Consider the following 17,997-nt stretch of genomic DNA (forward strand, 5'->3'; position numbering starts at 1 on the left):
CCTGCGCTGCCCCCCGCCGGCAGCCCGCTCGTGTCCGCGAGGGGCGGCGCGGCGGGAAGGGGCCGGCGCCGGCTCGCCCTTTCGGCGGCGCCTCTCGCCCGCTAACCTGCCGTCTGAAAACCCGGATGTCTTTCCGAAAAAGTCCCGAGCTACCATCTCCGAGGTAATCGCTGCTCGTAACGGGCTTTCCCTTGCGGGGCTTTGCACAACGGAGCGAAGTTTTACCGATGTTTCTTCATATCGTTGCAGCTGCTTATTTGTCAATTTTGGCGATTTTTTTTAAGAGATGTTGGGCTTGGGGAAAGGCTAAACGTTTTTAATCTTTTTATTCCCCTCCTCCCCCCCCGTGAAGGAAAATGTAGTTTTGCTCCTCTTCAGTCTTTGGGGGACCTGATTAGCYGGGTGACAGAACTCATTACTTTCCCTCTGAGTCTTTGTATTTGCTTTGACAGAAGAAATCTTAAATTCCCTGATGGTGTTTTTCTTCAGAGAGTTACTGAGCAATAGCTGTTAAATGCCTTTGAAAATTACGCTTGTGTTGTTACTCTTTGAAGTAAGCTTACCAGTAAGTATTAGATTGCTTGTTACTTACAAGTGTAATTTTTTTTTCCAAGCCAAAACGACTTCGGCAATCTTTCCTATAAATATGACTTTAAAGCTGCGTTTAAAATGTGCTGAAGTCAGTTGTGTTCAAATACAGCCGTTAGTAAATGTTCAGCTTCATTAATCAAATTAATTCATTAATCATTACTTCGATTAATTCATTAATCACCTCAGTTTTTCATCTTGTCCATAGATGACCAGCATAAAGCACTATCAAATAAAGGAGTGTTTTCCAGAAAATGTATTTGCCTGCTTCTGTTAGAAGCAACCAAATGGTAGAAGGACACTGAACTGCTGGTGAGGGGGAGGGAGGTCTTCACCTTGTTTGCTTTGTGCACTTCTTGTAACCGTTAACTTTTGTGGTTTCTTCTACCGGCTGCTAGTTAGGCCTTAAAAAAAACAGGAGATGCTTTCAGATTGTAAGGAGGGGGCTGCGTCAGGGGAAGAATATTTAAGCCAGAGCCACAAAAACCTCAGTTTGAATGCAGTTGTACCTGCATCAAAATCTTTTGAATTTTGATTTGAATGCTTCCTGTAACTCCATCTGCTGTGTTTTCTTTTTTGTCCTCTCTCTTCCCTGCAAAATGGGATGTACTGACAGATTTTGTTGTTGTTGTTGTGGTTTGAGAAGGGTGTCTGTTTTATTTATTACGCAGAATATTAATCTCATGTTAGGGGGCTTTCGGTGAAGAGTCACTTTAGAAATAAATGCATGCGCTGAAGCTGAAAGTTAACAGGCATAAATCACTAGAGTAGGGAAACATTGTTTGCTTAATTATTTCRTGAAGGTGCATGGTAAGTGTCTCACTACAGAGATAAAAACCACTTTTTATTTGTGTTCAGGAAATAAGTAGTTAAGGTAATGATAAAGAATATGTGTTTATGCACTAGTATTACTTCATGGCTTTTTTGGAAATTTGAATATATATGCAGTATAAAGCTGTCCGATGGTTCTCTACGCATTCTTCTTCGGTCAACTCAACCACAAGACAAATAGTAGTGCTTGAAACCCTCTCTGATTTTCTGGTTGTATTTCATAACAAGTATTGGAGTCTGTAATCTGTGGYGTGGTTTATTTCTTTGTATTTATCTTCTCCCTGTGTTTGTGTCGGAGAGCTTTCCTCTATTTTTMTTTTCAATTGTTAAGAGAAATGCCAATAAAAACACTAGTTAATCTTGTTTTAATACATCATAGTAACAGAAGTTCCTATTGTTAGTCATTTTTAATATCATTTGTGCCGACTTTGGTAGAAGTTGATGTAGAAATGCTTTCAAGGTATTTTTGTGCTCTTCCACGATAAACCTGGTAAGGAACAAAGGGTGTTTTTACCATTTTCTTCACACCGTCATTGTCTGACGTGTCTGACGTCAGCACTTGCTAATTATGTTTCCTGACTTTGCTCAATCAGAGCTTTTCTCCTGTGCTTCACATGTTCATGGATGGAAACTAAACTATCGTGGGTGATTAAATCAACTTCCTTTTATTCAGTCTGATCTGTGGTATAATAGTTGTGCCTTTGAGCCATCTAAAGATTCACGTAAGAATTTTTTAGTGATGCTTCATACCAACTTTTTTTGTTCTTTTTAAATTGATTTTGGTTACCTTCAGTCATTGTTTATCGTAATACCATTAGTTTGTGCTTATAAAAGTCAGATTTTTGGGGTGTTTTAAATATTGTACATCTTTATGATTTTTTTAATATAACTTTATTTTTTTTTCCTTGCAGTGAAACTGTGCGTTTTGAGTGATGGTAGTTCCTGGAAGTGCCCCGGTCATACAGCAGGATCATGCCCTGGAACCTGACTTAGGACAAGACTCAACAGAGAATTCTGCAATGGGTCCCGATACAGAGCCACCGTCTGATGAGGTTGGCCCAGAACTAGAGGAGGTGAGAAAGCTGCAGGAGCTTGTGAGGAGACTTGAGATCCAGAATCAGCACCTGAGGACCAGGAGCCGCAGAGGTATGCTTGGGACGAATATGCCGAGCGAGATCCACGCTGGTGTGGATAACCGTGACTCTGGTCTTAATGGAATGGAAATTAATAACAGCATCAATACTATCACTGAGAGGCAAGAATTGCAAATAATGGCAGATCTGCAGAACAAATTAAGCAAAATGAGAAAGGAGGAGGGCGAGAACAATTGCTTAAGAAAAGACATAGATGCCCAACTGAAATATAGTTGTAACAACGCTATTGAGGAACTTTCTTCTAACACGTATAAAGCAGAAATGAAGACTGCTGACAACTCTAGATGTTCTTTACATGTGGATACAAGTAATAGCACGGAGCTTACGGGAAATCTGGTCATCACAGGTCTTGATTCCTCAGTTAAAATAAATGAACAAAATCCAAATGGAAAATGTGGAGAGCTGGAAAACTTCTTGAATAATACAGCTCTGGATGAGGTGAAAGTGTTAGAACTTGAAAACTGCAATGAAGAAGAAGATAGCTGGTATGTATTTCAAAATTTTATTAATATGTAGAACCTTTGATTGCTGATGGAGTTGTGAATTTCTGTGTTTGGATATAATTATTGCAATAATTTTAAAGGGGTAAAGTGGTTTCTGTATAGTGCTTTCGTTTTAACAGCAAGAATGCGATTCTCATTATTGGCTGTTCTTCTTTTTAAGACCACTACGCTATAATAAAATGAATGCAAAACTGGTTTTGTTCTGAATCAGTTTAACTCTAAGGCATCTCCTTCTATGCTTAATTCCTGAAGCTACTGTAGTAAGTGCAGAAAATGTACTTTCCCTGTTTATTTATGTATAATGCACAAAGATGAAGGAAAAATGGAGTTCCTAAATCCTGTGCATAAGCTTCAGATGCACAGATAAATCAGAATTTTCTAATAAGAAAAAAAAGAATTTTCACAAACTGAAACTTTGGATCACTTTTTCGCTCCTTATCTGGAATTTGTGGCTTTTGCTGTTATCTAAGAAGATAATCCATTTTTGTGTCCTGAATATTGTTTCTGTAGTTAACCTGTTCCTTTGTTCAGAGACATAATCTGAAAMAGATCGGTGATGTAATCCATAATGGACCTTACTTTGTAGGACTCTCCAGTTCACCAGCAACCTTGTTTAGAACTTGTTTTGTAAACCAGCAAATTAACTAATTTTGAAAGTGCAAGGAAAATTAAAGTTTGAAGCTCATGCAGTAGCTCTGACTTGGAATTTTACACACAGCTCCTAATTTTAAAACTTTATAGGATAGCTTCAGGGATCTTCAGACTCTTCCAAAATTTTTAGCTGGAGATGGATGATGATGCACTGAAGATAAACTTCCACTGTAAGTTTCTCAGTGCAAAGCAAGTCTTAAGGTCTAAAAATTYCATTAACTGTTATCAGCAAAGATTTTTTTTTTAATTTGTTCTTGGAATGGTGCTCAAAAATGTAGCAACAGCAGTTCTGGTCTAAATTCAAGATTTCATTTAAAAAAAGGGGAAAACTTTTTTCAGATGACAAAATGAGAGGAGATTAATTTTGGAAAAGAATGTATAATGTTAAAAGTGCTCTTCAAAACTGAATTTCTTCTATTAGGTTTTTGAGGGAGTGGGCAGTGGGGCATTCAGAAAGTTCATTCACACTCCTGGAAAGCTTTATTTTTTCTGACTACAGATAGTGCAAGGGATTTCTTATTAGATTTTTAACTTCCACTGATGGTCTTGCTTTTTTTCTTTTCAAGCGTTCTTGTGAAAACTGAATACTGGGTCAAATTTGATTGCTTAAACTCTTTAGCATACTTAAATAGTATTTTGATCAGATTTTCTTTTATTTTTTTTTCTTAAAAAAAAAGATTAGAAGATCTGTGWAACAATTGAATTTTCAAGCTAGGCTTTGTTATTTCTGTGCTTGTGAAACAACTACTCTTGWGTGTATACTTGTATTGTCTATAACATAAGAAAAGTTCTTCAAACTGTACTGTCCTGATGAAGAAACCAGACACAACTTGGGTTTTATAGGGACAATGAATACTGTCAAATGCAATCAAGAGACATTCTGTACTCAGAGGCTGAGTTTATTAGCCTTTCCTTTAACTGACTGCTAATAAAGTTGTTTTTTTTTACCAAGTACCTTTTTCACTAGACCTTGTAGAATCTTCATGTTTTTGAGATCTCTTATCACCTTGTCAAATTTGGTTGCTATGGGCCAATGAATTAAAGTTAGAAAGCATAGGACTGATAGATGCCCCCAAAAGCTTAAATAATAGTGGTATTGCAAGGAATTGTGAGCACATGTGCCAGTACCATTACAAAGTGACCGTAACTAATTTATTATATTACTTCAATCAGTTTTGTTTTCCTCTTGTCAGTCAAACCTACTAAAACAAGAAGTCATTTTCATAATGACTTCTTGTTCTGCAGCTCCTCAGTAAAATTGGAAGTAGGAGACTAATAATCTACATAACGTCAATAATACATGTCTCTGCCTATTGCCAAGTATACTAAATTCTCTTCATAAAAACRCATCTCACATTGTTTTTGCAAATATTCATATTTTTGTATGAGTAATGGCCAGAAATCAGTGGTTGTATGTGTATTTGAAACAAAACAAAAACTTAATGCTGTATGGATTTATGATCAAATTTAATAAGGTGGCTGTCCTTATTTGGGAGATTTTATTTTTATTTTTTACTGCCTGAATGGAAGTAATATCAAAGTACATTAAAGAGTATATAAGTCAAAACAATAGCTTACTCTACTGATATATTTGCAATCCTCTTCTTTTTCATTAAGAAAAAAAAATGTAGCTAATATTAAAACATAWTGTGTGTGCTTTGGTATTTATGTTGCTTGGCAATTTTTGAGAAATTCAGGGTGACTTTGTTTTTCACTGACATTGCTAAATTGGCAGAATTGTAACCTTTTAACCCAGTCCTTTCGATTTGTRACCTTTCCTTTAATGTCATCTAGTAGATGGGTGATGTTTTACATCTTAAAGAATACTAAGTTTCTGTTATGTTCTTTWAAAGTATGAAACTGTTTAAGGTGTGTATGTGTGAGCTTTCAAAAATATCTTGTTTTTGTTATTCTATGCAACTTTTGTTGAGCAGCCCTCCATATGTGCATTAGGATATGTGACTAGAGACCTCTTAGGTGGGGTCTTCCCTCATTTACTTTAAGAGCAATGGCACTTAATCTGTGTGATCATGTAAAAAAAACACTGTYGTAAAGTATTGGAACAACAAGGTTGGCTTTTCTTAACTTTTAAGCTCCTGATTTCTTTTCTGTTTCCAACTTCAATGTTTTCTTCATATTTTTATGTCACTTGTTTAAAAAACAGCTTCCAAACTTGAAGATAAATTCTACTGTAGTTTTTTGTTGATGCCCATGTGACTTAATAGGGTTGAAACAACCRGTATAAACCTACTGTATGGATCTTTGCTATTTGAGCTAAAGTGGCAAATGCAAAGACTCTTGCTCTAGGAGGGCCAAGGCTGAAGCACAGAGAGGGTCACAGGATTTGTTATTCTCTGTGGATACAGGTATATTCTTCCTTTCTTCACTCTCTGTGGTGATGATGCATCTTTGCTTCGCAGTATTTGTTCTCTAGATTTTTGTTTTTGTTTGTTTTAAAACCAGTGCTGCCAGGACTGAGCTCACCTGAAASACGAGTTACTACAACACATGCAATAGCTAATTCTGTACTTTGGTGTCTGTGCCTTGGCTTATTTTCTTACGCCGCTTTCCCAAATAGCTATTCAAATTTGTGAATACCCATGACACACAGTCGGTCCATGTGAAAGCTGCTGTTCAGTGCTGTCAAATTCAATGTGAGGCTTAATTTAGGTATTASTAGTCTTTGCCTTCACTTAGTTACTAGTCAGCTCTGTTAGGGTGCATTTCAAAGTACTGTAACTCCTGGGCTGTTTGGAGAAAACTTGTTATTTATTAGGAAGGAACTGACGAGATACACTTGCGCTAGAGTGTTACTTTGTTKTTCTTCCTTAGTGTTTGTCCTTCTGGCGGACTCTATGTAGGAATTTAGTTGTGCTTTTCTGTGAGTWTAGGTTATTCTTCATGTGTTGATTTGTATTGATCATTTTGTTATGTGTATCCATGTGACTTGTTTGGTGTTTTGCAAGCTGTCAGTTATTTTCCCTAGTAAGACTTGGATGACAGAATTTTGGTTGGGAGAAATGTTTTAAATTCCAACCCCCTCTGAAATATGAAGTGTTCTCACTAATGTGGCACTGGATGAAAGGTAGATAGATATGGCAAAGGTGAAAAGATTATTTAAATTATTTCAGGAGTGTTTGTCTTTACTGTATTAGACTATTTTTGCATCTCCTTTAATTATTAATTTACATTGGTGGACTGAGTACTTCTGCTCTGTCTCCCACCCCCCTTGCCTTAAACAACTACAGATGCTCACCTTGATGCAGTGGAAGTGTCTTGACTCCTCACTATTGCTACTGTTAATGTTCAAAGAACATCTTCGAAGACATGTGTTAACTTGTTGGCAGTTTTACCAACAGAGTCTAGAACTCTTTCCACAAATTCTTTTATAAATATTCTGTGTTTTTTTTTTTAAAGGAGGGGGAAGCAAACCCATGTACAGAACCTTYTCAAGTTCCTTTTGTTGAGTAATTTTTTAGAAGAATATGTCAAATATGAGGAGTGCTTAGGTGACTGTACAGATTTAGTCAGCCTTTTGTGGTGGTGGTTGTCATATGGGATGGAAAGGGGAGGGAATCCATGTGCCTCTCTAGATGAATCCATGTGCTGCTGTTGCATCCTTGCCTTGCATCTTCCTTCCCAAATACATGTGTTTCAGTTGACAGCAGGCTGTGCCTTCTTCACCTTCGTGTTCTGGTGTCTCTTGTTCGTATCCAGGAGCTCAACACGGCAAATGGGGAGTCCTTGAAATAGTCTTTGTGAGAAGAGGAAGCGTGAGTTGCTCAAATATACGTGACTGCTTAGGATCTTCATGGGAGTGTGTGTTTTCAGCATTAGCCTCCTGTCTAACGTGTCCTTCTCTGTTAATGTGTTAATGGAATTGAGTACAACGTTCTGCAGGATAYCATTACTGTTAGCTTGTGGGGCAGTCAGAGATGAGAGTGAAGCTTCTTGAGAAATTCTGTCAAATGAAGATGTGGCTTCTGCACAGATTTCAGCTATCCTGCCAATATAGCGTCCTGAAAAACGTGACATCTTGAACCTGTAACTCGGTGGAGAACTTTGTCTCCCTAATGCCTGTATAATCCCGTCATACGCTTCCAAAGGCCATGTTCCAAAGGCCAGTTTGCGTGTAATCTTTGCCAGCAATGCTCTGCATGAGTTTGAAACAGCAACTTGCAAAGTTTTAATTTTTCAGGCTGGTAGCTGTTAAGGTATTCTTTATACCGTGTCTGTTAGGTTTATTGTRTTAAGTGAAGTATAGAAAAATTATCAAAAATATTACCTTCTGATTTTTCTCTGATATTTTATAGAGCGTTACTACTTTGTGTTAGCTGCAGTCAGCTGTTACAATGATTTGTATAATATCTATCTTGCTGTGCACAGTCTTTGGGTAGGTGAGCTCCTTCAAACCCTTCTGTGCAGCTTTAAGATAGTATTACCATCAGCAGCCTCTTCTGCCAGTCATTGCCACTGCCAGAGTGGAATAAGATGAAGGGAGAATCTACCCGCTTGTCCCTTGCGTGCAAAACACGACCTTTTAATTTAAATTGCTGTCAATGGAGGATGCTTAAAATGACTGACTGACTTTGAAACACTTGGGGCTGGCAGTTGGCTTCCATCAGGTAAGTTATGGGCACGGCAATCTGTCTGCTCAGCTGCRCTGCCACAGCGTAGAAGGAAAAATTCTCTTACATTGCGGCAGCAGCRAACTGCTGCAGATGATGTTTAGCATCTTCGTGCAGTGTGTGCGTAATGACGCTTAAATTGTCCCACAAGGTACCTTTTGATTGCCTTACAGGCTGTCATCTATGTCATGAAATTAAGCTAATGGGGTGTTTAAAGCTTCTTTGACTAAAGTGACTAGATTTTTGGTGTTTTTCTCAGCAGGATTACTCATTAGATAGACAGGAAGAAGTAGTGCTTCTTCTGAGATTACAGTATAGTGTTCTTCCCTTTTTCTAGTTTCTGTGTCTGGGGAATAAAGGCTCAAACTGTTCCTTGAGCAACTACTATACTATTTCTAATTATAGAAGGGTCTTTYCTCCATGATCTTATTCCTCCTTTTCTTTCTTGTGTTTCTATCATTTTGAGATCTGGACAGTCCTTTCACTGTTTCTTTCCACTGTTTAAAAATAGTGTTGGATTTGAGTCTGGAACAGTGGAAGCACAGACATAGAAGTCTTCTGAAAACAACTGTATGTGAAGTAGGGCACATAAAGGGAAAGTGAACACATCTGCTGAAATAGATGCTTATAGAAGAACTTAGTTGCCACCTTAGAGGCATATGTTGTAAGTCAAATTTGTTTTAAATGTATTTAGCTACCTTCRGTTTCCTTCTCCTTGCATTGATAAAGATAATCCAAAAATTTCCAAGYCAGCGTAATGTGTGCCATTTGTGGTACTGCAGTGGCTGCTGGTGGTAAGTGCAAYAGAAAGTATATAATAAATGAAGCTCATGTCTTAAACTGAGGTTCATTTTATTTGCAGTTTATCATGCATTTATTAGTTWTAGATCTTTCTGCAGTCTAAATATTCATCTTATGTTTTATAGATTGACTTATTGTAATCAAGCAGCCTATTTACATAAGTTATCAYACCATACTGGCTTAAACTGTTATAAATGACATGTTGCTAAATTGTGAAGAAGCTTTTTTTTTTTTTTAGTGTAGTATGTAAGTTGAAAGTTGAAATCTTTACAGTATTTTGTATATTCTTGGATTTTTAATTTAAATGCAGTACTTCTAAACACTAGGGGCTGTTAATTCTCATAAATTCTCCTGTGATGTTGACCCCAAAAGAAAAATATTGTCTCTAGAGGATGGTGCTGCTTTTAGTATATGTCGGAGTACACTGCAATAAACCACAAACCACCCCCACAAATTTAGTTTTGAGTAGAGGCGCCCACTTTCTTAATGGAAGAATAATCTCATACTGTACTCACTGACAGCTAAAACTACTTGCCTCTTACCAGAGGTGCATTTCACAAAATGCTTTATATGGGGAAAATAATAGTAAGCAGGAACTAGATATGCTTTATCTAATAGTTTCCTCACAGAAGCTGAAGAAAGCCTCGTTCATATTTAATGAGTTCACAGGAAATGCCCAATATGTTAGATTGAGAATGTATGCCCAAAGGTTTACTCTCTGAATCTTGTATGAGGCCTTGTAACTCTAAATAGCTTCTTAATTATCATTAGGATTTTGACAAAAATGCATTCAGAACACAGCCTTTTGCCATTTAAATAAAACTTCGTACCAAACTGCAGRGTTGTAGGAACAAAATACAAGGTAAAACTTATTCAGCAATCAGATATTTCTTAAACCAAAAAATGCTGCAGCTTACTCATAAGCTGGAATTCTTGTGCGTGTTTAAGGATATGCCTGAGTATGTTCTTTTTTTTTCCATGCTTATTGGGTGAAGCTATCCTGAAAAATCTATTTAAAGCATAAAGCTGCAAAAGCTTTTCTTACTTTTAAACTCAGCAGAGTGAATTCAGCTTATTTTATAAACTTCTGTCAGAAGAAGATGGCTTGTTTTAGTTAAACTAGAAATGTGATACTGTATTATCCTTTCCTCTGTTGCTGTGGCAGTTGTGCCAAGGTGGCTAAAGGAGGGTAAAACCGGGTGTGGGGGGGAACCTCTAGTAAAAAGTGACTTTTAGTCCATAATATTGTATCTSGAAAAATGGTCGTTTGTATTAGTGTGACTAGTGTTTTTAATTTCTAAGTTGATCGTTCAGTGTTCCAAAAGAATAAGCTATGCTASTGTATTTTAAGAAATTAGGTCGGTAAGTATGTTAAACTCTTCTTCAAGTGACTAAAAAGGAAAATAATAAACCTGACATTGCGAAATCAAATCAGAGTTCCTCTAAAGACGTGTCTTTTTATGAAGTGACTGGCAATGTTCTGAAAAATTGAATTGAGCTTACTTAATTGTGTTTAGTGAAGTAGTAAGTGACACCATCTTTTGCCAGTAGACTTATTAGTTGAGAAATGAGTCCTCTAACAGAGTGTAGGCAGCTCCTACACCTTGGGAAGCAGGTAGGCCCATTCCAGGAGGAAACGGGCTTCCAGCAATCCCACCAGCATCATAACTTTCAGCTGGTAGAGTCCCAGGTACAAACATGATTACAAGCAACCACTCTGAAAGAGCTGGTTGTAACAAGAACTTCCCAAAGTAGAGCAAGGTTTTTCTTCCTTAACCTAAAATACGTGAAGAACAGCACAATCTGCCCTAAGGAGGTTATTAGCCTCTTTTTTATTTGATTATTTTATTGCTGCTTTTTTGGTCTGAACTGTAAAATAAATCGAGAGAGAGAGAGAGAGAAAGCTCTTTGCTTTTTCTGTTCTATTGGATTACAATAGACAACACTGTAATTTCAAGCGTATTTGTGTTCATATTTCTCATCATTTATCAATGCYGAAGTAGCTTTTGTAATATTTTATTGTGGTTTTGTGTAAAGCTTGTTATGAAAAAGCTTCTGTTGACAAAAGACTAAACAGCCTGCAATTCTGCACCCTGAAGAAGAGAGGTCTGGCYAGGGTTTGGGATGTAACGGAGGTTATGTAAAGTCATGAACGGCATGTCAAAGGACAGCAGAGAATCATTGCTTTCCACCCCTATTCCTCCCCCAAGAACTGGGAGGTATCAACTGCAAATAGCAGGTGACGKTTTCAAAGCAAGTGAATAAAGGTAGTTCTCCATGCGACACATCAATACTTCGTAGAAATTGTTGCAATAAGGTGCTGTAGATGATTAAAAAAAATATAGATTTGAATTAGGTGGATTCATTAAAAAAAAATCATTTGAGCTGTTGCGTGCAAACATGCTCAAATCTGCKAGTCCCAAATTATTGAAATTGTGGAAGATCTTTCTGGGTATCAGTAAATCTGGTTTTATACTAATCCTTACCTATCTGCTATTGGAGATAGGATAAAAGGTTAGATGGATTTTGATGCAAGTACAGTGTGTTAAATACTGTAGTTTCAATGTTTTATCTTGGACAAACATTGAAACTTTCATGGATTGGACACGTGAAAACTGAGTGTTCAATAGTGTGCTCCTAAATCTTTTAAAAATGTGGCATTTTTTAGAAATCTATGGTATAATTATGAAAATATCTAATGATTTTTGTAAGTTTTCTTGGGGGTAGGGGTATTTTATGAATTAAAGGTGGGAAATCTGAGTGAGACCAAGTAACTGTGGAAAAGACTCGAGTCTTGTTACAGTAGTATAACAATTTATTGCCAYTAGCTCTACGTTTTTCTGAAAGCTAGAAGAGAGAGCAGGAGGGAATTGAAGTGCATGCAGATTCCTTGAAATCTTAAAACCATCGTCATGATCATTTTTATGCTCAAATGCTGGATTTTGCACCGAGAGGGGTGGAATATGCTTATACCTGTGTGTAGACCGCAACCAGGGCAGACAGCTGTTGGGAGCAATTTAAATCAGTCACATCAAATGCGACTACAGCTGGYTTGCTGAGGACCAGGAGGATTTTCGAAAGCAGTTCATTTTACCTGACAGCAGCTGATAAAGTAGCATGGGATTTGATGTTTTTAGAGAAAGGAGGTGCTGGGAAAAACAGGAGTTTTGTTTTGTGACTGTGTGCGTAGAAAATCTTTCTAATTCTCATGGGAGAGTATGAACCATGAAGCGTGCRTCAAGAAGATTCTTGATGCAGAATGAAATGCAGAAATTCAGAAAYGAAAGCCATGCGACCAGCTCATCACAGCCCATGGAGAAAGATAGGCTTAAAGGACAAGCGAGCTTAGATCAGGTTCTTSTGCATTCATCCCAAAGGATTTCTTCTCAAAACATCTCTCTTCTAGAAAAGTACTTGATACCTGGATTTCAAAGACCTTGTCAGTCTTTCCTCGTTTTCGGTACCCTTAATTCTAAGAATTTACATGGTGGACAAATTTAGTAGTTGAAAACAGAAATTTGAGAATCTTATGGCCTTGGTAACAAGATTAAAAAATAAATAAATAAATAAATAAATAAATAAAAACCCCCAAACCTTTGTTTTCAGAAATCTCCTCCGTGCTGCTTTCTCTCCTCTGTGTTCGCTGATAGTCATCTCTCAGACTCTATGATAAACTGCATGGCTGCTGCTCTTTAAGTGCTTACTTTCCTACCTGGGAATCATTTTTATGATCCTTTCGATGAGTTCAGTGGAACAGTGTATAAACTATCCTTCTGTAGCATGCACGGCTACAAAATGCATCCACAATGCAGCAAAATATGTTGATGTATGAGTATTAAGTTGTATATAGTTGGAACTCCAATATTTAAACAGTAAGGTATGTATTATCATCTCCAGGAAACTTAACTGTTGTTGTGGACAAATTCTGTAAGTGACTATGCTTCTTACTTGAAAGATAGTTTACCTCTGACATGCTATTGATTGAGATTCGATGTTCTCTTAGAGATCATTTTTCACTAAATGACATGTAAGAATTAAGATCTRTTTTAAGTTCTGTGTGTATACAATGCTGTTTTTTTTCCTTGCAAATATTTCTCAAATTTTTTTGGTATTTATACTTTAAAAAATACGCTTTTTGTTGGTGGGGATTTTTTATGACTTTGAAAGTATGAGTGTTGGATGTATAAGTAAAATTCTTGCATTGCTTTTCAGTGTGGCTCCTATAACCTTTAGAAATTTCYCTCCAGAAAGGTTAATTATGAAAACAGTTGTTACTTTACTCACCAGTTGTAAATAATCTGGGTCTATAAGCTCATCAAATCTCTTTCTATGCAAGGCTAATCCTGCATCTATATGTAAAATGGTATGCTAAGTGTATTAGATTTGACAAAAACATAGGCTTTAGGAGAACTCATCTAGCATAACAAAAAAAAAATTGAAAAGGTTCTTATTAGTGGTACGAAAACTTCTGAAGCTTCTCATTAAAATCATGGTATTGTTCTCCTGCATTTGTCCCAAAAGTCTTTATACTGTTCATTTAGTGTCCCAGAGGGATGCAGTTAGAAGATATGAGACAGATATTATATGCAGTGCAGTGGAGGTGGAAAATCCAGAGCTCTGTGTGTGTGTTTTTATCATTTCTAACAAAAGAGAATTACTGTTAAAGACTTTCTTTAAAAAAAAAAAAAAAAAAAGATCGATTTGACATAAAATTAGAACTGCCTCGCCACTGTTGAACACTTCATGAAAGCATAGTTTGCATCCTGATTTCTGGAAGTGGATCAGGTGATATGTTTTAACTGTTGTTAGTGAGGACAGTGCAATTATCACCAGAGGTTTTCATGATTTTTAGTGTGCAACTTCAGAATTACTATGAGATAATTTAATGTTCCAGTAGTATTCTTATACCCCAGGCTTGAAGCTTGTGGAGGCTGTGCGCTTTCCCTGTGGAGCCATCATTAAGTGAATTTAACTGTCATAATAGTAAATATGGTTTGAATCATACTTTACAATTTAAACTTAATAAAAAGGTGAAAAAATGTATCTAACTCTCCTATCGTTTAGTGTTAGGTTTACTTTAGGAAATGCTGCTTCTATGGCTACACGCTTTGGGTTAACGAGCTTTTTTTACCCTGTCTCCTTCTAATCCTTGCTCTAAGGTTGTATGTCTCCCCGAGAAAATCAGCTGGCGATCAGAAAACAGGCTCCCCTTTAAAATGGTGCCGACAGGTATTGGACAATCCCAGTCCTGAGACGGAAGCGGCCTGCCGAACCCTGATAAACAGACTTGACCAAGGTATGGGAGATAGCACTGCTACCTCAACTTCCTTTGATTTCAGCTTACATACTTGACATCGGTAAGAAATAGTGAAATGAAAGAGGCCTCAAGTTTGCAGTTTATTGTATTTGAGACTGTCTGCAGAGCTAACACCTTCAGATGTTGTGTTCTCAGTGCATGTTTGTAAAGCTGAATTTGTCACTGTGTAAAACCCTCTCTGCTTTTGAAATACAGAATATATCAACTGATGAAGGTAAGAGACTGTTTTGTAAACATTAAGAAAACTGTGCTGATTATAAGTAATACACCAAACAAATGTCACTTTATTTTGTCTCTTTTTTTTTTTTCTTTTTTTAAACTACCAATGTGGGTATTTCAAGTCTAATGCCAAACTGATCACCTTTCTTTGTTTTTAATGTATTYGGAGCCTAAACCCTAGAATATTTCAGGTTTTTCAGGCTCTTAACTGATGACATTGATGTACTTAATTTTTTAATATAAAAATATAGAGGAAAAATATCTTTCTAGGGGGAAGATTGTGAAACTATTATAGCTTTCTTTATATATATATATAAAAAATTGTTTCTAATGGCAATTATTTTTTGACCTAATTAAAATTATTGAAAGCTGTTAGTGTCAGACAACTATGAAATGTTAGAATCCTATAGTTTGAATAAACTCTTTCATCTGGAAAACAGGTATGCCTCTTCCAGTTTTAACATTTCTTAAAAGCATTTAATGGTGGCTGTTTCAGCTGTGTTACTTAACTAAGAGTCTCTTTCAGTGGTTAACCTATCTGAAATGAGAAATTCTGTGGAACGGTCTCTTCAGTAGTTGATACCACATTCTAGGTCAGTATTCTGCAGGCTTATGTTTAGGGKTTTTTTTGCTTTTGCTTTATCCGAACACAAAGTGATCGCTTTCATGTTAGYCTTTCACTAACTGAAGAGCTGCTAGAATAGATATGTAGTTTACTTGGTTATAAAACTGAGAAGGTTAAGTTTATGCATATCCATACTGCATCAGCTGGTAAAACATCTGGTGGATATTGTACCTTTGTCTTTGCAAATACATTCCTGGTTCCTCTATTTAAAATGTGTAAGTTCTGAACTGAATCACTGATAGGTAAGACAGTGAGGGATTTAAGTAATCTGTTTCTACATTTTATAAATTTTCTGTGTTGCAGCTCTGATTTACTGGGCAGTTGATGAGATGACTGGTTTTATGACCTTCTTCTAACAAGGGGTTGTTGAAAAGCATTGTAAAGCAGGACATGTTGCAACCTCGTCTGTCTGGTTTGAGTCATGAGAGTCTAAATACAAGTCTTGTGGTTTGAGAGAGTGATTTTTTGAGAGAGAGAGAGTTAACGTTTTGAAGTCCATTGATGGTTTTAAGTGCTGGAGAAAAACAACTTCTGGACAACACTGGGGTGKTAGTCTGCTTGGGTTTTGAATTGGCCAGCTCTGTGTCTATGTGGATGCCGTACTGTTGGTTCCAGTTTCACCAGTGATTCTACCTCAGTGATTTGAAGTCAGAGAGGCCATTTACTTTTCAAATTTACCTACTAACAGTCCCTTTATCACTGCCCATATTTGGGCTTATTTTGAATTTGCCCTTGAAATTCCTGATTGAGGATAACTGAATGGGGTTTGAGGACCTTTCATTTATGAGCCAGCTGCACTTAAAAATTTGAATTACACTTTATTTGATTAACTCTTTGGGTTTTTTAATTCTATCAGAYTTTACCTCTTCTCTATCAGTCCTTTAAACTAAAATATTGTCTGATATATTTCTGTAAACCCATGCCCATACAGACMCCTACATAGTGAATCATTATTTTCTTGGCTACTATTCTTAAATTGCAAGGGTTGCGGCAGTTCAGCAGTCTCTTGAATATACGTGTGTCATAGACACAGTCATTTCTGTACTGTTGTAGCTGCTTATTTCCAGCTGCAGTAAGCATGGATGCACTGAGTTTTTCTACTTACCTCTTTCTGGTTGTTTCAGTAACCCGTATGCTAGTCTRTGTTGAATAAATATTTCAGAATGGTTGTTTTCCATATTCATTTGCTCTCCTTTTAAGCTTAAGTAACAGTGTTTGTACTTTAATGCTGTTTTGATTCCACCATTAAAAATTCAGAATAATACATGTTTAAACATAAAGTTCAATGGAGTTTCTTTTAAAAGAAGATGGGGTATGAAAGTGACAGATACATAGGGCAATAGTCCTCTTTGAATACCAGAACTGAAACTTTCAGGGATATATGTGGTCTTGAAAGCTAAGTTTATTGTAAGTTATTCATGGAATTCTTCAGAAGTGTCAGAACAAGTCAAAGGGGAAGACTGAGCAAGGGAGCAGGTAATGTTTTGCTTTCTGTGTGTTATAACGGGTACCATCAAGATGTCTCATTCAAAGTACAGCAATTATTGTTTAACCTGATGCCTTTCTTTATCCTGTGCTCTTTGTTTTTAGAAATAATGTGATAATTTCTATGGCTTTCTTGTATTTTTCCTTCTAGCCAGTAGATGGAAAAACCTGTATTGCAGTCCATTGGCATCACCAAGTGCACATAATTTGAATACAGAGGCAGGCTCCTGTAGCAATGCACTAAACTCTCCTGGGCATCTCAAATCGACTAACAAAGCACTACTAACCTGTGGCAGCTCAGGTATGGCATGTCAGTAGAGCAGTGCAAACCTCTTTAGTATTTAAAATGCAAGGACGATGACTAATGGGCAATTTTAGGCAAGGAACAGGGAAAAGTTATCAAGTGATAAAGGCCACCCATGGGTTTTTCTCCTTTTTAATATGCCCTATTAAAGACCTTAGTTTGATCTGTTACATGGGAGAAAATCTCCTTGCATTCTAAATGTCTTATRATTATTTAATGTTTTTGTAACACTGTCTCTATATATTTTTAAATTGCACTAATTTTAAGAGGCGTAAAATACAAAACAGCTGTCGGGGCCAAAAGAAAAAAAAATGCATTGCTCCCTGAATAATGTTATCGTACATGGGCATTAACTATATAAAGTTAATTTTTTTTGGCTTGAGTTTGTGAAGTTTCTTTTTAAAACATTTATTGAGGCAAGAAAATGAAGCTGTATGCTTTAAGATTAAAAAGTGTAGTTTCCAAGGCGTATCTTTAAATTGGCTGAGTGAGCAACTGAACATGAAATAGCAAAAGCTTTTCATCAGACTTTACTGTATTTGGAGTCAGAGCTCTTAACTTAGAGGCAACTTCAACTCTGAACAGCAATTTTCTATGTGTTCGTAGGTGTAGCAATGAAATTTCTCCTAAATACCTTGGCCTTGGGTCTGCCTTTGCTTTAAGTTGCTGCCTAAGGAATCCTCATGGGCTATTTCAATAGCTTCGTTTATCCTTGATGTAGTTCGTGCTCAGTTTCCTGTTAGAAATGCTTTGCATCTTGGCTTATTATTGAATCAGGCTTCCTTGTTTGGTTTAGTTTTTGTGGAAATTGCTACATCCTAATCTGCATGTTTAAAAACATAAAGCATGTTTAACAGTTGCTGGCTTGAAACTTGATGTTAAATGAATCTC

General features: G+C 36.8%; 1 protein-coding gene across 2 annotated transcripts in view; it reads left to right on the top strand.

Moving 5' to 3' along the window:
* Positions 1-6: 6 nt before the first annotated feature.
* Positions 7-17,997, top strand: part of LOC146584692 (SLAIN motif-containing protein-like) — a 26,382-nt gene continuing 8,391 nt past the window's right edge. Inside the window, exons 1-4 of one of the 2 annotated variants that reach the window (XM_085324308.1) lie at positions 7-163; positions 2,331-3,058; positions 14,316-14,452; positions 16,954-17,103. In XM_085324308.1, the coding sequence (XP_085180434.1) occupies positions 2,352-3,058; positions 14,316-14,452; positions 16,954-17,103 (994 nt within the window). In that variant the 5' untranslated portion in view covers positions 7-163; positions 2,331-2,351. The remainder of the gene's footprint in view (positions 164-2,330; positions 3,059-14,315; positions 14,453-16,953; positions 17,104-17,997) is intronic. The other variant, XM_085324309.1, reaches the window with a different exon arrangement.

The sequence above is a fragment of the Rhea americana genome, unplaced genomic scaffold, assembly GCF_003343005.1.
Source record: "Rhea americana isolate MKP2758 unplaced genomic scaffold, rheAme1 scaffold_90, whole genome shotgun sequence".
In the NCBI taxonomy this organism is placed as follows: Eukaryota; Metazoa; Chordata; class Aves; order Rheiformes; family Rheidae; genus Rhea; species Rhea americana.